The sequence below is a fragment of the Plecotus auritus genome, assembly GCF_963455305.1.
Source record: "Plecotus auritus genome assembly, chromosome: 2".
NCBI lineage: Eukaryota > Metazoa > Chordata > Mammalia > Chiroptera > Vespertilionidae > Plecotus > Plecotus auritus.
This window is the reverse complement of record NC_137771.1, coordinates 180,516,938-180,541,040: the sequence shown is the minus strand read 5'-3', so window position 1 is coordinate 180,541,040 and position 24,103 is coordinate 180,516,938. Positions and strand designations below refer to the sequence as shown.

Here is a 24,103-nt window from a genome sequence, read left to right as displayed (position 1 = left end):
CCAACCCCCTGTGTACGAATTTCGTGCACCAGGCCTCTAGTAGTATATAAAGAGGTAACATTATACACAGTCTCCTTGTTATAATGAACCTATGGACAGTGCTGTGAAAGAACAGAAGAGTAGGGAGATGACCAATAAAGGTGGTATATTCAAATGCCTGGGACCCTAAAAAAGTTGAGCCATCTAAATTGTTTAGAAAAAATGTTCAAGACAGAGGCAAGAGTGAAAGAAAAGGCCTGCAAGTACAAGCATGAAGTATTAAATTATTTGGGTAGACAAGAGTGAGGACTGTGTTGGGGAATGATGGGATAGGTTCATGGAAAGAGTAAGTAAAGCAATATCCTGAAGAGCCTTGAGTGTCCAGTTAGAGTCTGGCACTGGGGAGCAGTCACTGGCTTTAGCACACAGGCATATAGATAGAATGCTCCTCTTGAATAATCTTTCCATCTATAGTCTTCCCTGCCTTTGATAGTAAACATATCATCCCTGTGAAAGTTTGCTTCCTAGCTTAAACTGAATCAGACTCTAAACCATCAAATCACTTTAGATTTTTTTTTTTTTCGTTTTTTACCCACTACAAACAACGCTAGGATGGCATGCATTTGAACAAACACAAGTGATTTCACTCTTCTACTTTTCAGAGCTTTTGGCTGGATACAGAGTGAGAAATTCATACCTTTTTCAAGTAGTGTGGGTTCTTTTTTTCCCAAATCTTCTCATCCATCTGGTTCTCTGGAGGTCTTGGAATCCAGGAAAGTGTTAGTTCACTGTGCTGAAATCCAAAAAAGACTGCTAAACTGTGACAGAAAATTTGCATTCCAGAGACAGTGAAAGAGTTAGTCCTACCACCCTTTAGCAGCAGCAAAGAGAAAACATCTGGATTTTCTGTCCCTTTTGTCTTTCAGCAGCTACAGGATGGAAAACCCTGTACTTGTTGTCTGTGCCTTTCAAACCTACTTAATGTAAACCACTTTGGGCATGCTGGGGTGGTGAGAAGAACCAAGACATGGAATTATTTTATTTCTAGTGTCAGAAAATATTTCACAGCCAATATACAGTCTAAGGGGAACAAATCCCTTCTCCCACTTCCCTTTGTGTGCTGCAGAAGGTTACAGTCTAGTGAATGGGTTCCAGAACCAATGTTTGTGCACATCAACTGTGCTGTACCCCAAAGAAAAAACTACACAGTGGCAGCATGATGCTGGCATGTCTTTATGGCACTTCTAAGCTTTGGTGCTGTCTTTTGTCTGCATCTGGCAGAAGTACAATTACAAGGGCTTATTTTTAACTGAAGCCAAGTCATTGCCAAATCTGTTCAACTGATCTGTATAGAATCGAAGTTAACTCATGACCCTCTGGCTGTTCTCTTTGCCACTCCCAGGAGTTAAAAGCTTAAAGTTTTCCCTTTCTTCTAAAAGAGGATCAAGTTTGGTTCAAATAACCTTTTCTGTAATCCCTAGAAATACAAGGAAAGACCTTCTGTGACCCAGTGGTCTGAGCCTACTTGTTTGGCTCAGACCACTCATGGCTTGCTATAATTTAGGAAATAATTGCAATTCCTAAATCCAGGTAGAAATAAACATCTTGCCAGAGCTTGAGTTTCAGGCAATTCTGAAGGAAACCAACATGTGAGCAAAATGGTATTGGGAACATTTCTAGTCTCTGCTTGCAGATCTTGATTCTAATGGATGACTCACAATGGATTTAATTGTGATCTGAAATTCGCAAGCAGTCAGTCATTGCTATGTATACACGTAGTTAAATCATCATTGCTTAAACCCTAGGTTTATGTTTTGCCCCTGGATGAAGAGCATTGGCCTACCTATGTTGTGTGATTAATTTCAGATCATTTATATCCTTAGCAAAATTTGTAACACTGCCCTGGCTGGCGTAACTCAGTTGGAGTGTCATCCAGTACAATGAAGAGTTGCAGGTTTAATTCCTGGTCAGGGCACGTACCTAGGTTTGGGGGTTTGATCCCAGGTAGGGGCAGGTCTGATGTTTTTCCTCTCTCACATCACTGCTTCTCTTTCCTTCCCCCTCTCTAAAATCTATAAGCATGTCCTCAGATAAGGGTAATAATAATAATAATAATAATAATAATAATAATAATAAATGTAGCACTAGCCCTGGCCGGTTTGGCTCGGTGGATGGAGCGTCAGCCTGCGGACTGAAGGATCCCAGGTTCGATTCCAGTCAGGGGCATGTACCTTGGTTGTGGGCACATCAAGGATGTGCAAGGAGGCAGCTGATCGATGTTTCTCTTTCATTGATGTTTCTATCCCTCTCTCTTCCTCTCTGTGAAAAATCAATAAAATATATTTAAAAAAATAAAAAATAAAACAAAAAAAAATGTAGCACTACATTTTTTTTTTTATTTGGACAAATGTACTCTTGCTGAGATAGAATCAAAGAACCCAAGAATTGGAAGGGAATTCTGTTGGGCAGTTGGATGTCATTTGCATTTTTCATTCAACAGATACTTGTTAAATGCTGGTTTTGTGTTAATCACTGCTCCAGAGACTGTGAATGCAGTAGTGTCTCAAACAGACTGGTGAGGAGATAAGCAATAAACATGTCAACAACTGAGTGCATGAGGTGATATCAGATAGTGATAAGGACTATGAAGGCAATAACAGGGTAATGAGATAGAATCTGGCTCAGGAGAAGGGACCAATTACATAGTGTGGTATCAGGCCATCTGAAGATAATGATGAAATTTAGGTTATGTATATGGGAGTAGGTGTTATTGGATGACTCTTTTGACCATTCATTCCCATCATTCATTTACTTAATAAAATCTTTATTAAGCTCTTCTATATTCCAGTCCTTGATGAGTGAACTCTAGGGGGGAAACAGTGAACAAGATAAAGAGCCTCACCCTATTGAAACTTCTGTTCTGTTCTTAAATCAATCACAGAGCTTCAAGGGACCAAGAAGTCTATTAACTTAAGTCTCTTATTGTATAGGCAAAGGAATTTAGGCCCAGAGAAGCAAAGGCTTCACTGAGGCATCATTGCCAGCAGCTTGTCTTCACAAGACAAGAGAACAACCCTTAGCCTATGGTTGTTTCTCCTTGTCACTACACCATACAGGGTCTCCACAAACATTTATTTCAACAATTCTAGTTTAAAACAATGCTGGGGTTGGCAGTGTGACCCTAAGGTAAGCCGTTTTACCTACTGGAGCCTCCTGTATACTCTAACTGAAGATATCATAATTAAGCATTGTCAAGATGGTGCTTAGTTGGGCCTTGATTATAGTTAAGTCAAGGAAATGGACCCTGCCAAGTATTTCTGCAACAAAGTATATGTTCCATGAGACTTCTCTGTACACATGCTAAATGAATGAATGTGACTACTCCATCTCTTATTAGGTGTTCCAAGTATGTAAATCAAAGAAACATATAACAAAAAATTTATCTGTTGAAAACAAAACAACAAAAAGGAAAGAAAAATAAAAACAGCAACACAAATTTTCCCAAACTCACTATGCATAGTCTTGTGGATGTCTGTATGGGCATCTCATATTGTCTGGTTCCAATAACAATATAGGAAAGTAGGCTCATTTGATGAGTCAGAGACTCAAGAACCGAGAATTAAGGTCAGTCCTCATATGAAACAGTAATTTTACCCAGAGAAACTGACTTTATAACAATACCTTTAATCTCTTTACCTTCTTAAAGAGTGCATTTTATATTTATCTTATTTAATTTTCCTAATTCTCAGATGCAGACAGGGCTGAATAATTAGTGTCGCATTCTGTAGATGAGAAAATTGATACTCAGATTATGAAATTTTGCTCAAGATGCTGTGAAATTCCAGCTACTCTGGAAAGTGACCTCAGTACAGTGGTCTGAATATCTATTAAAAACCTCTACTTACAAGTTGCTAGTGGAAGGAATTATGGAAGTTGGACCTAAGATATCATGTAATGAAGCTGAAAATAGGATTAGCTCCTCTGAATTATTGGCCAGAGGGCTTCCATATTTATCAGTTTGTGACAGTCTTATTTTGACAGTAGCAAAAACCCAAGTAATGAAATATACTCAGCCTAATGATTTTTCACTGATATAAATATTTATGTTAATAACTAATCAACATCAGTTGTCATATTCTTATTACTAACACAGCTAAAATATCAAAGAGATGTTTTGGTCCAGAAAGGACCTAGTATGGGGTTTGGAAACAAGCACTATATAGAAACCAGAGTACCTTAGTCCTGAACTCAGCTCTTAGACTCGTTTATAACATTAGGCAATCAACTTATCTGAATGCAGTGTCCGTATAAGGTATATAAGGTGAGAGATTCAGACAGATGATTTTAATAATCTTTTCAAGCTCAAGCAAACTATGCATTTGTGAAAAGTTATGGCATAGCAGTTTGCTGAAGATCAATAATTGCATTTAGTGGAATTGCCATTATATGGAACTTGATAGAAAGATATAGGAAAAATCTATCAATTGGAGGACAGTGTGGAGAAGAATGTACCTATGTCTTCTAAGTCCAAGGGCGAGTTGTCTTTGGATTTAGAAGATATAGGTTTCAATCCTGACCATGTTTATAATCATGTGACATATAAGAATTCTACCATTCAGTGGATAAGAATTCTACCTTTTTGCTTACTATAATATGGTATTGTTGTGAGATTAAATGAGTTCCTATTGGTAAACTTTAAAGACTCTACCAGAGCAAGCTGTCAATTTTTTTGTTTTGAGAGTATAACATCATGTAAATTACTTTTATGAAGAACTAAAAAATCTATGGGTTTGAGATATAATAATGTTTACAAAGAATTAAGAACAGTGTTTCCACAAAACTACTAGGGATTCATTAACCCATGTTGTTATGACATTATCCAGTTGTCCATAAGAGGGTATCATAAGAGGGTTCCTTAAATAATCTATTTTTTAAAAAGTAGAGATGCAGCCCTAGCTGGTGTGGCTCAGTTGGTTAGACATCATCCCATGCATGGAAAGGTTGATGGTTTGATAAATCCTTGTCAGGGCACATGCCTGGGTTGCAGGCTCAATACCTGGTAAGGGGCGTCCAGGAGGTAGCCGATCAATGTTACCCTTTCACATCGATGTCTCTCTGTCCCTCACCCCCTTCCTTTCTCTTTAAAAATCAATAAGAATATTTAAAGAACAAGTAGAAGTGTAAAATATAGAATGATACATGGTGAATAAAAAAATAGAAAAATTAGAAAAGTAGTGCTTAAATATGGTATTTCAATTCAATAAGTAAAATGACAAATTAATTAAATATATGTCCTAGCCCCCGCTGAATCTGTAAGAATTACCCAAAACTAGCATTTGTTATACAGCCAGACAAGGGGTATTTGTTTTCATATGTGCTCTTTTTTTATTTATTTTTAATTTTTTTAAAATTTCTTTATTGATTAAGGTATCATATATTTGTCCTCATCCCCCCATTCCCATCCCAAACCCCTCCCCACGCATTCCTCCACCCCCCTGTTGTCTGTGACCACTGGTTAGGCTTATATGCATGCATACAAGTCCTTTGGTTGATCTCTCCCCCTTACCCCCACACTCCCCTACCTTCCCTCTGAGGTTTGACAGTCTGATCGATGCTTCCCTGTCTCCGGGTCTGTTTTTGTTCATCAGTTTATGTTGTTCATTATTTCCCCTAGATGAGTGAGATCATGTGATACTAGAAATACACTTATAAGAACCGAAAATGAGACAAGCAATAATGGTTATGCTGAGAGGCAAATGAATCAGTCTGTAGTTTCTTTCTGGGCCAATAGTTCTTTTGAGTCCCAATTTCAATGTCAAACAGTTCCTTATGTGTACATGTCAGCAATGATATTTCAGTTCTGAATGGTGGACAAATAGTGGTAATGCAGGTTCGACCCTCTCTGGTTTGGTCCTGGGCAACCTGCCGCGACACACAGCTTCTGACTGCTAGTATGGCAAGGCGTCATCAGCGTCTTCCATCTCTGGACTGTTTCTCTTCTGTCTTCATGGCTGGAACAGTCCTGTCAATTCCTCTCTGTTGCAGGAATCCACATGGTCTTGGAGGTGTTTTCTGAAAATATACAAACATATTCTCGACCAAAAGTTAATAAAGGAATATTTTCTATAAATTTGACTTGGGATCCTTTTTCATTTTTTGCCCAAACAATTTTCCTTTGGCTTGTTTTTACATCATGTGTGTTTTTCATGGGTGTCTTGCTGTTAGCATTACAAATGAAAGTTAATTTTCTAAAGTAAAAATGTTCTAGATGTCACATGTACTCTTATTTAGTCCTCATGATACTGCATTTTAGACATTTTCAATCTTGTTTAGTAGATGAGGAAACTCAAGGCCAGAGAAGTCAAGAAAATTCCTGGATTTTCACACCCAAATCTCTTGAATTTATCAATAATTCTTTTACCATAATATAATAGATGTTCTTGACCTAACAAGTCCCAACAAATTGTAACTTGAGATGTTGTAAAGCCAAATCTATGATCTGACTTGGCTTAATAGGAAAGAAATTTATTTTTCTTTTTTCTCTCATAATACCAGTAGTGTCACTGGAGTGCTGTGATCTTGCAATTTTGCTCCTGGCATGAAGGTTTGACCCACTCATCAAGTCCCAGCCCTTCATTGCCATCGTATTTTTGGGGTTAGGAAATATTCAAGAGAGGGGTTTTAGAAGAATTAGCATACCACAAGGCTATGCATTTTAAGGTAAAAGAGCATCTCTCTGAGCCTTGAGATATAGACAAACTAAATATTCTTTAACTTAATTTATTTTTTTAAAAATTTACTAAAGCTGGGCTCATAATTGCAACTCAGGTTCTTTAGTTTAAACAACAGGGCGTTATTTACTTTGTGAAGAATGATTTTCAGCCCATTACAAAATTAAATGAAATTACCTAATTGTCCTGATCTTTTTGTCCTTTTTTTTGGCTTTTTTTCTTTAGGTTTTAGGACGTATTTTTTAATTTTAATTTCATTTTATTTAGTTCAAAATCCTATAAGAATTTTTTTTCCTAAATTCCATCTTAATAGTCAGACATGTGTTTTTTTGTGTTAGTTTGACACAGATTTTTATCTCTGGCAATGTTGAGTGCCCCTTCACCAATGCTGCAAAATATACTAATTTCCTTAAAATATTATTCCTGTGAAATTAATTTTATTTCAATATAGGCATTTCTGGGACTTAGGTAATGAAGACTCTTCTCCTAACCCAACATTAATTTCAAAGACTGTTGTGATGCATTTTTTTCAAGAGCAAATTCAAATCCCACTTAGAATAGGTTCCCAGAATCATATGCTACCACATTGCCTGCTCCTTACCATTCATAAGTAATTACTCTCTCCTCTGTGTTCCCATCATACATTACTCATGCCTCTCTAACAGCAATTTGTTGTGCCCTTTGCCTCTGATCAGCTATTTATAGCAGTGTCTACTTCTCCCACTATACTGGGAACCTTGGAGGGCCGGGATGGCGCTTTGTCCTTTCCTTCCTTGGTACCTGCCAGGATGTTGAACACTTTGTTCCACTCCTTAGCTTTCTGCAATGCTAAATATAGTGGGCAGGCAGCTCTGCTCAGCAGAAAGCCTGTGAAAAGTTTCTCTAAAGGGGATTTAATCAAAAGCTGAGGCAATATAGGCATTGGATGAAAAGAGATGGGCTCAAAAACATTAGTGGAAATGAACAACAACAAAGAAACAACAAGAAAATTGAAAGGTTTTTTTTCAACTGAATTTTGTTACATGTTTCATAAACTGTCCTTTCTTGTGTGGGTCATGACATCAAAAGAATACACATTTTAAGGTTTGATGCCACCTAATAAATTGACTCAAAATTTTTCCTATCTTAAAAAATTAGAATTTTCATATATAGAGTAGGGATTTTTATTCCAATTAGAACATGATACTAATAGGGATGGATGACACAAGGATTACTGTTATTATTTTCAATCTGTTTTGAAACACAAATACAGATACAAGTATAAATTAACATTTAGATGTAGGTGAAGGACACTTGGAGAGAACAATACAACTTTTTCTTTTTTATCCTCACCTGAAGATATGTTTTTGTATTCATTTTTAGAAGGACAGAGGAGGGAAAAAGAGAGAGAGGGAGAGAGAGACATAGATATGAGAGGGAAACATCGATTGGTTGTCTCCTATATGCACCCCTAACAGGCAACCTGACCAGGAATTGCATTCCCAGCTTTTGGTGTGCAGGATGACATTCCAACCAACTGAACCAACTGCCAGGGCAGAAAGTGCAAGGAAACTTTTAATAAGAAATGTATGACTCACTGAGAGGCAGAGCTGTCAGGAGGTTTTGTACCATAGCTCAATGGAAGAACTATCAAAGTAAAATGATGTTTTCATCTCAAAGAAAACCCCAAAGTACTGCCATCATCAGGTAGGCTTTTGATGACCTGAAAGAGGAATAAATTTGTATTCCAGAATTAAGTTAGGTGATATAATTATTTGAGTTTAAATAATGGCACTGGCAATTCAGAGGAGGTTTGCTGATTCATAGCCTTGTTCTCTTTTCATTGTACCACACTGCTGTTCTGTTCGGAACACCTACACTGGAGCTGTGCTTCCCAACCCTTTTTACATCATGATTCACGTGGGAAATGATGGCATTTGTTAGGCACACTGGAATAAGTAAATGAGGTTTTTCCTAGCCCCCAAATGTGAAACCCACTAGAGTCAACAGTTTCTTAGCCTGACAGTTGACAGGCAAAATCTGGATTAGAGAATTACTTTTTCATGGTTAAATAGAATAATTCTACTTTATGTAAAGCACTTATCCAAAGTTTATTGCTTAATTATCAAACCCATATGTGTGGATCGTCAAATTTATGCAAGGGCACTGCTATAGATGCTGGGGATCCAACAATGAGTTTTCTGTCTTCTCCTGTGAGAACTAATGAAATGAACAGTAGACAAACTGTCTTGAGATCTAGACATGTTTCCTCCCTGGATTTGTAAGCATGTAACTTGCAAGTAGTCAATCTGAAAACCTTATATTTGCAATGTGGACTGCGTCTACTGAAATATGAATTCTGGGTAGCCTGATATGGGAGAGGGGTTTTCCATAGTATGGAGAATTGGGGACCTATATTCTAATCCCAAATCTGTCACTAGCTCTTTTCCCTCTCTGTCTCTTCATTTCTTGAATCTGATGGTTAGACTAGAGTCGTGGTTTATAAACTTTACAATATGGATTCCCTATAAGCTCCATCCTTTCACACTCTTCATCCAGAAGTGATTTGGGGCTCTTTTGTATGTGTCTTCTTCATAAATTATTTCCCTGAACAAAGGACTATAGGAAAGACAGGCAAGTGAGGGAAGTTGGGAATTCCTGGCCTAGAATAATTGCTAAAGACTTTTAAAGGTTTGGTATTCTTTAACTCTGCTTTATTTTTTTTATTCTTATCCCAACAAAACCAAAACTGTATCTAGAATGTGAGATGTCACCCTTATCTTTCCAAGAGTCTTTCCTGTTTCAATATTGCTTTCTTGTCTTAAAAAAAAAAATAAAGATTGAATATAAGGTTACATTTTAATTTTATGAAATGAAAAATTTAACATTTCTAAATGGCAACACTTTAGAGCTTGCTGAATCTTCAAATACTTATGTATTTTTAAATAAAATACTTAGCATTGAACACATGTATACCTATGCAATATATAAATTATAGAAATGTTATTTTCTTTATAATCTACTAGTAGCTAATGCTTATGCTACCTATATGCTTCATTTATATTCAGATGATTCTTCCAGCTTCTGACTGTGAATTGGAAAAGTTATTTATACAATATCCAAGGATAGAAAAGATACAACCAGATTGTATCTCTAAAAACAGTTGCTTTGGGAAGTTATGTGTATAAGATTTTTTGTGTGATTTTATTTTTACTTAACTTTTTTGTTTTTAATCACAGTCCTATTGCCATTATCTCAGAAGAGTTTAAAGTCATGCATTTTAAGAGTTAATTTCTTGTTTGGCTTTTTTCTGCTACTCTATAACATCTTTTCCTTTTAACTATATTTTCATTGGAGTAGCTGCCCAAAACAATTTATAAAAATCCTTAAAAATCTTCAAAGAATGCTAAGATTTTATTTAAAAAAGAATAAAATTTAGACTCTTCATTCAGAGTAAACTATAAGGTATTTATGTCATAGCTGGTTACCAGTTGTCTACTGTATGCTATGGACTATGCAGGTGTGGGTGAGGATGTTGCTGTTGGGGATGCTGTAATACACTGCCCAGATCCCTCTTCAGGACTGAGGCTCTCATTCCTCCAAATGCTGGGATTGTTGGCAGTTGATTCATAGCTGAGTCCTTCTCTGGTAATTACCCTCAAGGAAACTTCATCTTCACTCAAGGTGCAGCGATGCAAGTTCTCTATCCCCTAGTTTCAAGGAAGAACAATTCTGCAGGGCCATTCCAGCTCTAGACTATTCCATGAAACCATCAGAATCCTTTGTTGTAACTGCATCTTAGTTCAACTCTTCTACTCAGGAACTTCCTGCACTCCCCACAGGTGTTGATCTCAAAGATACTCTTCAGTAACTTCCCATGTGCAAATCTCTGTTTGAGAATGCTTCCTAGGAAACTCAACCTATGCCTGTGGCTCCATGGGGGGGCGGAGGGGGGATGTGTGGCTCAGTTTGGTCATACCATTAAATCAAGTACATTACATTCAGTGTCATAAGAGAAACATTATACAGTCTTATGGGACTGGAAGAAGTGACTCATTTTCTTGGAGTATAGCAGAGGGAAAATTAAGAAAGGTTGTGCAGATGAGGTAACATTTGAGCTTAACTTTGAAGAATGACTAGGTATTCCCTAGGCAAGAAAGAAAGGATATGAATCAGTCTGAGCTTGTAGAACATAGCTTATGAAAGATGTCGCAGAAAGCTCATACAGCAGGAAGGTGGAGGCTGTGGGGAGAGCAGAGAGGCTGATCCAGAGCCAGCTCATGAAACACATTCCTGCATTTGAAGGTTCTTATGCTGGAGTAGGCTCTTTCCACCTACCTACCCACTGATCAATCACGGCACCCCTACCCCACATACAAATGTGATTTGAGTAGATATATTTAGTGACATTCTTCTTCCACTCTTTTGCTTGAAGACCTTCTTTTGTTTTACTTTCTTAAAAATTATTTATTAACCTTTTCATTTTAACCTACTTTGTGAAGACACAAAGATCATCTATGGTGCTTGAAATTCAACCAACAGCAATTTCTGGAATTCCAAGTGAAATTCCAGACATAATAAATGTTACATAGTGTAGAATTCTAATACATGAACCCTCCTTTCACATATCAAACAAGGGGTTATCCAGGTGTTTCTAGTATATAGCTCATGTTGGAAACATTGGCCTTTTCCTATTGTTGTTAACACTGATGTATCACAGAGTAATAAAATTGCAGAGTTAGAATTAATCATTGTTTTACAGACAAGAAAACTTGGGTCTAGAGAGAAGAAATTGTTTACCCAAAGTTGTATGCTGCATGTTGACAAAACCAGAAGGATAATTCATAGTTTTTATCTAGCAACTTTCCCACTCTATGGCTACATAATAAATTCATCATACCCCCCCTCTGAACAATGCCAGTCTGACGTCTGCTCCTATTGAACTCCATGGCCCAGGTCCAATTACATCAGGGCTCCACGTCTGTTTTCTCACCTCTGAAATCAGAGTCCTGGACTACAGGAATGCTCAGTGCCCTCCTCTCTGACATTGTAAGAGTCTTTATCCTCTCTCTAGTAGAATATATGTCTAAGGGTCCTAGTGTACCAATTGAAGACTGAAAGGAGATGAGTACAGTAAAGGGAACTGGCTAGACAAGGTTAATTTGTCCTTCAACATCATTTGCTAGTCCAGGCTAACAGCTGCATTCTTAGAACCTTTAATTTCTCATATGTGGACATTTCACAATAATCTCACTTTAGGCATATTTTACACAGTTTTGCCTTTGTAGAAGAAATGTTCAGATTACCTGTCTTTTAAATAGTGCTTCTATAGGTCATGATGGTTTTAAGTAAATTGACTGAAACTTGCAGCCAAGCCTCAATGCAAACAATAACATTTTCTGGTCAAGCATTTTCTGGTTTGTTCAACTCCATTACAGGCTGCCCTTAAAACAAATGTTAAAAGTTAAAACCCACAAGAGGAACAAAACACAAGTCTCAGGAAGACAATTTCCAGCCACATTAGCTCAGATCACCAGGACAGAAAAGTAGCAAGGCCTTCATTGTCCAGACCATCATTGTCTCCAGACTTTCATCTTATGTTTTTCTGCTATTTTAATTTTACCACTTTAAAATTGGAGGGGTAAGGGGTAGGTTAATAGTTTCCATGAGTTTAGACTGTGACCAGAGGCATACTGAGCGATTTCAGTACCCCCAGCAACCACAGCTTTGAAGAGAGGACAGTGATGAATTTACTAATTCATCTTAGGAGAGATTCCTGAGTCAGGGGAGTCAGGCCAATAGTGTGCTGCAAGGTGGGAGGTAAACAATATGCCTTCCTTCATTCTTTTAGCACATATTCACCCTGGGCTTATTTTGTTCCAGGTAGTATACTAGGTGTAATATGGGACAGAGAAATACATTCCTTAGACATAGTCCCAGCCCTTGAGGAAACAGACATCTGCACAAATAATTTTAATACAAGTGAACCTTGTGAGCACTACAAGCTCAGGAAGCAGATAGGAAGAAACAGTTTATTCCAAATAAAGACATCAAGGAAAGCTTCGCTGTGAAGTTGCCTTCTGACCCATACTTAGAAAGGTCAATATGGCAAATTGCAATTAATTAGCCAATGCACAGGAGTATGGAAGTTTCTCATAGGTGTGAGTGTGTGTGAGCAGTCCGAGACATTAAGGAAGTCAGTCTAGAAAGGGAGGTTGAATGTCAGATATGGAACTAGCTCTTTTTATATTGTTAGGCCATATAAGTTTTTGCTAACAGGAAAATTATTTGGTCACATCTGTGGTTTGGAAAGGAAACTGGCAGTCACTTTGGGGATAGGGAAGTATTACAAAAGAAGCAGCATGCAAATAAGGAAGCCCATCAGAGACCATTGCTGTAGTTGAGATGTTAATACATTTGTTATCTACCCACTGGTACTTCTTGCCTAATGGCCATTTAAAGGTTCTCCTGGTACGAGGACAGTTACTCCTTAATTTCCATATCCCTTCTAGTTCTGCATCTCTCTCATCAGATACACATCCCTGGTTTATTCTAGAATGTAAATTCAGTGACTCAGTCTAGACATCTCAGTTGGAATATAGCATATTTCATGTGAAACAGGGTTGTTAGGAAAGAACACATGAAGTTCTAGGGAAAGATGAAAAGTTAACAGGTAATTTTATCAGTCTTTCATAGTCCTGACTCTATAAATGGTGTCCTCTTTAGGCGGGGATATTTATTTTTAAAACTCAGTATATCTCTGCAGCTAGATAAATTGACTTTCTTAATTGATCTCTCAAAACTGGAACCCCTCTAGGTTCAACATTTCCATTGAGAGCTTATACCACTACACTGGAGTTGATGTTTGAATCAAGTATTCATGATCACTGGTCTTGTTGGTTGTGCTGAGCTATGCCTGGGGTCAGCAGCCTGCATGCTCTGTGAGTCTGTTACCAGACAGACCACACTGGAAAATGTTAGGGTCCTTGATGACTCCACTAGGTCTTTGATGATGAAGCAAGTGTTAGAAGTAATAGTGAAGCATTCTTCCAGTGGAGAAACTGAGTTGGATAGTTCAGGGTAAACAAATTATAGCATAGGCCAAATCTAGAGCACCACCTGCTTTTATATATAAAGTTTTATTATAACACAATGATGCCCATTTGCTTATGTATGTCTATGGTTGCCTTTGCACTACAATGGCAAAATCACACTGTTGCAAGAAATCCAGAAATACGTCCTCTACGGGTCTTTACCTAAAAGTCTGCCATCAACCTGGCTGTAGTGGGAAGGGACAAGGGGAGGAGTCAGAAGATGTGTTTTAAATTTGACATTTGCCACCTATTACCTGGGTGACCTGAGAAAAACCACGTGATCCATTTGACTATTTCTTTCTCTCTAGAATAAAGATTATAAAAGTACTGACTGTGGTGAGCATCCAAGCCAGTGTGTCCTGTGACTGCCCATTGTACTGTAAGTCACTGTGGAAGGGCCACCTCATCATCAGCATTATTCTTTCTCTCTCCAGAATACCCTGGAGCAGTGCAGTGTGTGCTCCAAGCCGATCATGGAGCGGATTCTCCGAGCCACTGGGAAGGCCTACCATCCTCACTGCTTCACCTGTGTGATGTGCCACCGTAGCCTGGATGGGATCCCATTCACCGTGGATGCTGGTGGCCTCATCCACTGCATTGAGGACTTCCACAAGTAGGCAATCTCCCCTCCTGCCTCCAGCCTGCCTATCTCAGGGTCTTTTCTCACTGCCTGGCACCTAGGCCACACAGTCTTCTCTTGGAGCTATGGAATCTCAGGATTTGATGGGGCATTCAAAAGAATTTACTGATCTTCCTCATGCAATGCAGAAATTTGTATCAGGGTGGTCCATGTGGTCTTGGCAGCCTGTCCACTACTTCACAGCTTCCCTGGGGCTTGTTCCTGGCATCTTTGTGTGGCTGTAATTGTGAGAAAGTTCACTCAGCTACAGAGGATTTTTATTGGAGAGGGGCAGGATCCTGGGCTAGCCCTCCTGGCCTAAACCTGAACAACATGTGTGACTAACATGTGTGACTTTGAACAAATTGCTCACTTTCTTTGAGCTCTTCAGTTTGCTCATTAGACCAGACCCTATCTTAAAGGTCTCCAGCTGTAATAGCCCAGGATTCTCTCTGAGCCAGGGATTCTCTCTCCATCCTGCCACTCAACAGATAGGAAGTTATGGGGCAAAGACACAGAGAATAGTTCAGTCCTTACTAATGGAAGCCTCTCACATACTCAGAGGAAGCTTAACGCTACTGTCAACACATCCATACCCTCCCCTCACCTCTTCTCCCACCCAGGATATTTTCTAATGAATGCAGTATTGTGTAGTCTTTTGAGGAGGATTAGAAAGTAGAGCCTCAAGTTCATGGGTTGGAAAAATATGTCCCCACTTCCGCAATTCTTTCATTGCAAGTCCCTCTTTCCTCTATGATAGCTTGGATTTTCATGAAAGTTCTACGGTTTTGTGTTTTGTTTATTTTTATTTCACCACTTTGTTAGTTGGGTCATTGGCTGGTCACATTTGTTAACATATTTTTAGGAACCATACGAAAGCTTAGATGTGATTTGTAGACAGTATACACAGAGGCCTTCTGGACTATGTTTGTGGGGCAGTGGCTTTCCAGACAGTCTGAGGCTCTGAAAGAGATGAGGTATGCATGGCTCACCAGTGTGGGTATCCATTCTAGGGCCTCCAGATATGCAGTCTTGTGGGTTCATTTTCACCGCTCTGTTGATCGTCAGCAACCAGGAGGTACTTGCCACAAGTAGTTGGGGGACCTGAGACTCATAGTTTAAAAATGAATTTCCTGACCACTTTCCAAATAGCAAAGAAAGTGAAAACCTCACCAAAAGACGTGATGCTGAATAAATTAAAAAAAAAAAAAAAGAGGCAGAGATTCTCCACCTGAATTAGATAAGGAAGGCCTCACTTTGAAAGGGCAGTCACAGCATAAATTGTACTTCACATTATTGATATTTTTAGCTTGTAATTACACATGGAAAAAAAAAACACACAAGGCCTGCATCTATTTAAGGGAACTGAAAAGATACCAATGGGGAGTATGTTTCTGTCACTGCTTCTCTCCCTTCTTAGACTTACCCTAATCCAAGAGAGTGGTAGATATAATCAGAGCACACATGTTTCGAAAAATAATGATATATTACACCCTCGATTAAAACAGGAAATCAATTCTGACCAACAGAAGTTTGTATCTATGCATTTATCTTTCATTTCGGGAAGTGGGGAGCATAATTAGAGACTTGTAACCGGTGACATAAGTGTGTGAGTCTGAATGCCCCAGAAAAACAGACTTGAGCAACTAAAGAGAAAAAAAAATCTCAAGCCCCCAACTGTCTCCCCTCCACCACCACTAATTCAGTGGTATGTTAAAATACAAATTATTTTTAAAAAATATGTTGTCTGTATGATTAGCAAGGATTTGGGGGGGGGAAGCTTTTTTATCTTTTCCCCATTTCTCAAAGAAAAATATGAGAAAATTTTACAGAACTCTGTTTCTGAGCCTTGAAAATACTAGAACAAAAGACAGCTAACAAGTCCAACCCCACCCAGACTATGTGGCTCAGTATTTGAGTGTTGACTTAGGCACCAAGAGGTCACTGGTTCCATTCCTAACCGGAACACATACCTGGGTTGTGGGCTCAACCTCCAGTAGGGGGCATGCAGGAGGAAGCTGATCCATGTTTCTCTCTCATGGATGTTTCTATCTCTCTCTCTCTCTCTCCCTCTCCCTTCCTCTCTCTTTAAAATCAATAAAATCATATAAAAAAAAATCAAGCCGGGGAGGGGGGGCGAGGAAGGGGGGAGGCAGCAAGGCAAAGTAGAGGGTAGTTTTAGGGGAGTGCAGACTTCTTCTGCAACTAGTTGTTTTTTTTGTGTGTTTTTTTTTGGGGGGGGGGGGGCTTGTTCTTGGTCATTCTGAATAGGTCTCTCTTTGTGAGGTTTTAGGAAATATATTTTAATTCAATGTAAATGTGTAAATACAGAGGTTTCTGTGTGTTCATTCCTACACTAAGTGCTCAAGGAGAGGAATTACCTAAGTTGAAATTGCACAGATTCATAGAGAAAAGCCTCTGTCAGCAAGGAGCTCGTCAGGAGGAGGGTACAGAATATGTGTGATATCAGGCTGGAAGGGCTCACGGCCAGGAGATAGGCATGGGCAAAAGCTTGAGCCAGAGTCAGAAGAGATTCATTGACCCTGGGCTTTGAGCAACTTCTGGAAGCAGCATTTCAAGAGTGTTTTTAATGGGAAACTAGGAGATTCCTGGCAGAAGGGACAACCCAGGCAATAAATGAGGGTATGGAGTTAGGAAAGGCTTCTCTACATTCAAGGAAGACTTGCTTGACTGTAACTAGAACAGAGTGGGGAGGGGGTTACCGTGAGATATAGGAAGCCCACGAGAAAGGATTTATCTTGCCTGCTTACAAACCAGTGCTTCCCAAACTTCCAAGTACTCGGGGACCTTATTAGAGGCAGGCTCTAATTGAGTAGGTTGGGGGTGGGCCCTAAGGTTCTGCATTTCTGACAAGCATCCAGGTGGTCTTGGATTGCACTTAGAGTAACAAGCTTGAGAAATACTATTTTCGAGGCCTTGTTAATGGGGACATCCCCTACATAACCACCTGCAGTCAGGTTTGGCTCAAGTCCTCCAGCCTATTAGGTAGAAACTCTTTCCCATATGTCATTTTAGAGGACTGCTCAAATGCACTTCAGGGAGACTGACTGTACCAAACCCCCAACACACACACCCACACCCACACACACACACACACACACACACACACTCACACTCACACACACTTTCCCATTTCACCTAAATGGCCATCTTTCATGGCACAACTTAATTGCCATTTCCCTAAGAAGCTTTCTCTGATCTCAATCCCTCTCCATCCCCATGTTTCACTTTGCATCCTTTTCTAGCCATAGATAACACTCAACATAGTCTGACTAGTGATAAAAAATACACATGCATGCACATATACATCCATAAACTTTTACAGTAACCACCGTAAATGATTGTTTCACTATAATAGGATATGCATATATAAGTTAATAGAACAAGTGCAGAAATAGATAGAACTCCCTCACCAGTCTGTTTTCTGCAGTCATAGTTTATTCCTGTACTTCCAATGCCAGCACAGTGAGCCCAGAAAAGCAGGCTTCTTTAACTGACCCTTTCATTATATTGAGCCTTTATTCCACAATCTGTGCTTTCTTATCATGCATATTACACTGAGCCCATTTGTTTGTTTCGTCAGCACCCGTTTGTGGATTGCCAGAAATGTACCAGGACACAAGATGATTAAGACCATCCCTCCCTGGGCCTTGGCTCCCGAGGCTGCAAAGCTGAAATGATAAAAGTAGCTCCTCATAACATTGCCGTCAGTAGAAAACAAGGTCAAGTGCTTAACAGGGCTTGGCACATAATAAGCACTCAATAAATGGTAGCTATTTTAACCATCAAAAGTGTTATCAAATTTATATTTTTTATTATTATTGTCTGCTCAGTGAGCTGAACCTTGAAATAGACCACCTGGGATTTAGAACAGTCCTTGAAACGCTGGCCAATGAACACTTTGGGGCTGCAAAAACCACTTCCTGCCTCTTGCCTTTACTTCTTCTCTTCATGGAAATGAGGCCAATTGGTAGGAAGAAATCATTACTCAGCAAGAATACAGTTTATGCTTTTCCAAAAAGGAAGGACCTTGAGATTGAACATAAAGGCCCATGTAACATATTTTTTATGGAGAAATAATGCAGCTGCTTCATTTCATTGGATATAGACTGAATTTCTGCCCTCTGCACCACTCTTGGGGGACTCAGACAACCTGTCTTATGGAAGGTCAAAATTTAGTGGTCCCCAAAGATGATTCCTACTATAATAAGCATATGCAATGAAATATCCTAGAGGAGTAAGTAACCCCACTGGGGGAAATTGGGTAAAGCTCCTGAATACAGTGATGGGTAAGACATACTTCTGGCCTTATAGAATTTACAGTCACATGGGTTTGGGGAAATGAAATTTTGCAGTTGATTCTAGAAGCCTTCTCATTTCACTACTGGTGACCCAAATTCAAAAACAACCAGATAGTCCAAAGCAATTTTTTTTTTGCCACTGTGTATAAAGTTCTTGTATAAAATACCAATTATAACAACTCTGATTACTGCTGCAGTTGTACCTTAGTCCTCTTAATTATTCTTTCATAGTAATCAATTTATCTACTGCTTAATTTATATGTCCTTAGATTATAGCCATACAGATTGCCTTATGGGTGCTGCCAGGAAAATTAATATGTACATATAAAGTATAATATACCTAAATATGCTTTGACAACCATAAAGTGCTCTGCAAAGTATAGATTACTATCATCATTTCTTTTTAAGTCTCACCACAAATAAATAAATTTTAACATCATCAATGTTAAAAGCATTACCACAAGTAAATGAAGTTGCACAGTATTTTTCTTTTTTTATCTTTTCACTTCTTATCCATGCCCATTTCAAAGCATGTCTCATTTCATGCCTTCACAAATGCCACCCCTAAATACCAGATACAGATGGATATATGGCCAATATTTGCCTCTTATTAATCTGTTATTAGAAAAAAAATCTTAGGGTTATTGGTCATAGTAAGGAATATTAAGAAGTTAAGAAATATTAAAATTCCTCACCAACAGTTAACCTCAAAATTGTATGTATATGTGTATGTAGGTATAAGTGCATCTGTGTTCATGTACACTTACCCTCAGAAGTGCTAAAATCCTTTATAGAATAAAAAAATGACAAATCTTTAACTTTCTTGTTTTTCTTTTTTTTTTTAATATAATTTTATTGATTTCAGAGAGAAAGGGAGAGGGAGAGAGAGATAGGAACTTCAATGATAAGAGAGAATCACTGACCAGCCACCTTCTGCATGCCCCCCACTGGAGACCAAGCCGGAAACCCGGGCATGTGCCCTTGATGGGAATCAAACCTGGGACCTTTCAATCCACAAGCTGAAGCTCTATCCACTGAGCAAAACCGGCTAGGGCAATTCTATTTTTTTTAACTGATTCTGGAAACTTAAACTTTTGAACTTTCCAGTCCTGCATTAATACCTGGACCCACATCAAGTCATTGTACATCAATGCCTGGCCATACATCATAACCTCCAGTTGACTATCTAGGTGACTTTGAGAAGAAATTGTTTCATTGTTCAGATCACTGGACATCTGAAGATTACCATCTCAGACCAACCAAGAGGCTAAGAATAGAGGACTGATTCTTCTCAATAATTTTCTTGTTTTTCGAACAAAAGTTTAACACAAGCAAAATGTAAGAAATGAAGACTTGGCCATAGTTTGGTGTAAAGAGTATTTAAACTTACTAACCCTTGCTATTTTGAAAAATAGTCATTTGAGGTTTAATTCCTAGAATTTAAGACACATTTCAAAGAAAGAGGCTCTGATAACTGGGAAGGAGCCAAAGTTATCAAGCTCTGAACAGTTTGGTCAGGTCTGGGGAACACATGCAAAACTCTAGAAGCAAATAGCAGAGACAAGTAGGGACCTCCAGGACTTATGTTTTCCCCTTGGGTGATCTTGTCCAAGCCCAGGGTGTGTTTTTGGATTCTGTTCACAGGTGAATTCCATGCCACATACCACATGGCCAGTAGCTCTCAGGTGCTCTCATGCAAAAGCAATTCACACTCTCACTCCCCCACATCACCCAATATCATAATATTTATGATCTACAAGGACCTCAACAGTCAGTGAGTCTAACTCCTTTATTTTAGAGTTGAGAAAGCAGACCCAGAGAAGGAAAATGACTTGCTTAAGGTCACAGAATGGTAGATCAGATGTCCTCTCAATTTACACCTTTTATTATTTTATTTTAATCTTTGTGTTTTACCTGTTTGTCATTGTCTATGCTCAGTACCTAACCAGAATTATCTCTTTGTTTTCAGGAAATTTGCCCCCCGATGTTCTGTGTGCAAGGAGCCTATCATGCCAGCCCCTGGCCAGGAGGAGACTGTCCGAATTGTGGCTCTGGATCGTGATTTCCATGTTCACTGCTACCGGTGTGAGGTCTGTGGTCTGCACCCTCAAATCTTGCAAGGCAGGCATTGAAAGGCCCACTAGAGCCAGGTTTTCATAAATAGAGCAATTATTCAATCTGAGACAGCCCGGAGTGCCTGTCTTCAAAGGATTTGGGTTTTAGATCTGACATGGGCACTTAATGCTAGTGATGTTGGATAAGTCATTTTACCTCTCTTATTCTCTATTTCCACACCTATTAGAAAGACTCATTCTTATCCTCCCCGAACATGGCTGTGTGACTAAAATGCAAAATTGCATATTCAAGGACACTGTCAATCATCGCAAAGTGCTAAGTGGGTAGGAAAAGTTATTGCTGTTGTTGTTACTATACTAAATCTTTCACTTGGGCTCTGATATTCCTGTGAAGCAGAGATGCCATTGTCCCCCATGGAGGAGGATAAGGATTTATTCCTTTAAGAGGGGTTGGAACTTCATGTTCAAAGTCATGGAGATTCATTAAGTTAGCCACTGATTGAGCACTTCACACCACAGGTCAGGTGACTGCTAAGAGCTACAGAAGAGTTATGCACAAGGTGCCACGGGAATATATATACATAGCAGCTGTGATCCAGGCTGGAAGTAACAAGGAAGGCTTCTTGCCCAAGGGACATGTAGTCATTTATACAGCAAAGAGGAGCAAGGCTTTCCCCTAGAATCCAGGTCTCCAAAGGGCAGCACATTCAGAAAATGATCTTAAAACGTTTTCTTATCCCCCACTGATGATCAAGGGTAATGATGAATTAGTGGTTAGGGATCTGTTTTATTTTCTCTTGTTCTTGCTATTGTCATTTGGGTTAGGGAACAAAGCTACCATGTGAGATCCCATAAGTTTGGATCCTTCTCTTCCTGAACCTGTATTTCCTATTAACTGACCTTAGGAGAGTTATTTTACTCTGTTCATATATATCTTCAATATCTAATTCAATTTTATTTAAGACATACTGTGTTGTATACTGGGGATGGGTTGGAGGGGCCTGGTGGTATGTGAAGTGGGAAGAAAAGTGGCCACATTCTCAAGGCCTTGAATGGAAAGCTAAAGAACTTGATCTTCACATGTATCCTTTTTATGTTCGTGTGCATCATTTCTATCTGTCTTTATTTCCCTAGGATTGTGGTGGCCTCCTGTCCGAAGGAGATAACCAAGGCTGCTACCCTTTGGATGGACACATCCTCTGCAAGACCTGCAACTCTGCCCGCATCAGAGTGTTGACCGCCAAGGCTAGCACCGACCTTTAAGTTCAATGTCCTGTTCAGCTGGTTAGTTGGTGGTACTGAGAAGAATGAAACACCAAAAAATAAAAAAAATAATAAAAAAATAATAATAAGAAGAATACTAAGAAAAGCAATAGGAAAATAGAAGAAAGGCATTCAAGCTATAGGATGGTCTCTGTTCTTCTTGTAGTAGGAAACTTTCTGTAGAAACACATAGATTATAAGATTTTTCTAAATGTTCTTACCAACTACACATTTCACATTTAGTTATGTAGGACCTTGATGAGCCTTTGTTCCCAAGGACTTTCACATTTTTGCACGGATTATGCTCCATCCCATTCACTTCCGCATTCCTGTACGCTTTAATCCCTCTGTTTGTCTCACTTTTCATCTGGTTGAATGACTTTTTTTTTAGTGTGGTATTTGCTGTCACACAGATTTTCCTGGGTGAGTCTGCCCACTCACAGGTGCTTTTAGGCTTGAAGTCTCTCCATCCTATCATGTCCATGTTGCCTCTGATCATAAAGGATAGTTGTTCTCTTTGTGTATCAAAAAGCATATCTTTCTGTTGCTCTAAACGGGTCATGTCCCTTGGCGGGGGAGGGGGAAATACACAACTTACATGTTAGACTATACAGAATTTAAGTTGTAAATTAGATAGGTAAAAACAAGCCCACATTTGTAACCATCCAAATCAAAATCTATAGTGACCAGTTGTCAGGGCTCATTTGAAAACAGGTATTAGTGAAAGAGGTCCAAACTTCAATGTTTTTCTAAAGAAATTATAGGTGGAATATGCTGGAAAAAACATTTGGGGTTAAGTTTGAAAAGCCCATTATTATCCCACAATATCATCTGAAGATTCCCCTTTTTCATGCTACTTAGACACATTACAGACAACCTTTTTTGTCTCTAGAATATAACATTTTATGTACTGTCCTAATTTTCATATCAGAAATCTTGATTTTAAACATGACTACCAAAATTGATTTTTTCTTTAGTGAAAGATAGCTTTAAATAGCTGTGCAACTCCCCGCTCCCCAGGCCCAGGTCCTTTTTGCCTGATAATTGCTAATCAGGGCACGCAAAATAAAATTGTGTAGTTTTGTCTAGTTTACTTTAAAAAGACAGGAAAACTTGAAGAGTGTGAAACCACAGTTTCTTTATTCTCTTAATCCTTCTGCAACTGAAATTACATATCATAGGAGACATTTTCATATCATTGATGTGACATTTCACCACACTTTCAAAGACAATCACCGAAAAACATAGTTGCCTTTCTGAGCTAAAAATATGCAGAGTCTCTGCCTGGAATCATTATTCAAACTCTGCCAGGCAGGGAAATGCTTGCTTGCCAACTGTGGAACCATACTTCATTAGGTTCTAACTTGTTTCTTTTATGGAGACACCAATCTTAATAACGGCAGGTTGCCATTTTTTAAACTGATTAAGTATTTTGGATTGAGATTTCTTAAACCTTTCTTCAAATCTTCCACAAGTATATATTTTTAAATTATGAAGTATTTTAAATTTACACAAAAGTATAAATAATAATATAATGAGTCCCTGTATATGTAACACCCAGTTTAAGAAATCAAATATAACAAATATAGTTACATTCCCCTGTGTACCCTTCCCTGATTCCACAAATAGATTTTTCATGATTTTAAAGTGGTAGAGCCAGTTTTTCAGTCTAATTTTTTTTTTTAACACGTAGAACAGAAATGAAAAAAAAAAAAAAGTATTTCTGCATGTTTTAAATCACAACCCATGCCTCAGGAATTCCAATTAAATATATTTTACTTTAGTAAGAATAATCATAAAAATGTGTCTTTTTTTTTTCAATAAGAAATTCTTAAGCCTGTGGTTACTGTAGCTCAGTGGTCGGCAAACTCTTAGTCAACACAGTGGCAAACCACAGCTCGTGAGCCGCATGTGGCTCGCGAGCCACAGCTTGCAGACCACTGCTGTAGCTCATCTAAGTTGATTTGTGGCTCATTTGCTTTGGTCACCAAACAGTTTTGTTTTAGAACCTCCAACATTGTAGCTTTTTAAAGTTGTTTTT

At 38.7% G+C, this 24,103-nt stretch overlaps 1 protein-coding gene across 10 annotated transcripts in view; it reads left to right on the top strand.

Moving 5' to 3' along the window:
- Window positions 1-23,765, top strand: part of LPP (LIM domain containing preferred translocation partner in lipoma) — a 740,460-nt gene extending 716,695 nt beyond the window's left edge. For all 10 annotated transcript variants that reach the window (XM_080655359.1, XM_080655353.1, XM_080655356.1 and 7 more), the window contains 3 exons: window positions 14,218-14,396; window positions 20,694-20,814; window positions 21,934-23,765. In XM_080655359.1, coding sequence (XP_080511485.1) covers window positions 14,218-14,396; window positions 20,694-20,814; window positions 21,934-22,062 — 429 coding nt within the window. In that variant the 3' untranslated portion in view covers window positions 22,063-23,765. The remainder of the gene's footprint in view (window positions 1-14,217; window positions 14,397-20,693; window positions 20,815-21,933) is intronic.
- Window positions 23,766-24,103: the final 338 nt, after the last annotated feature.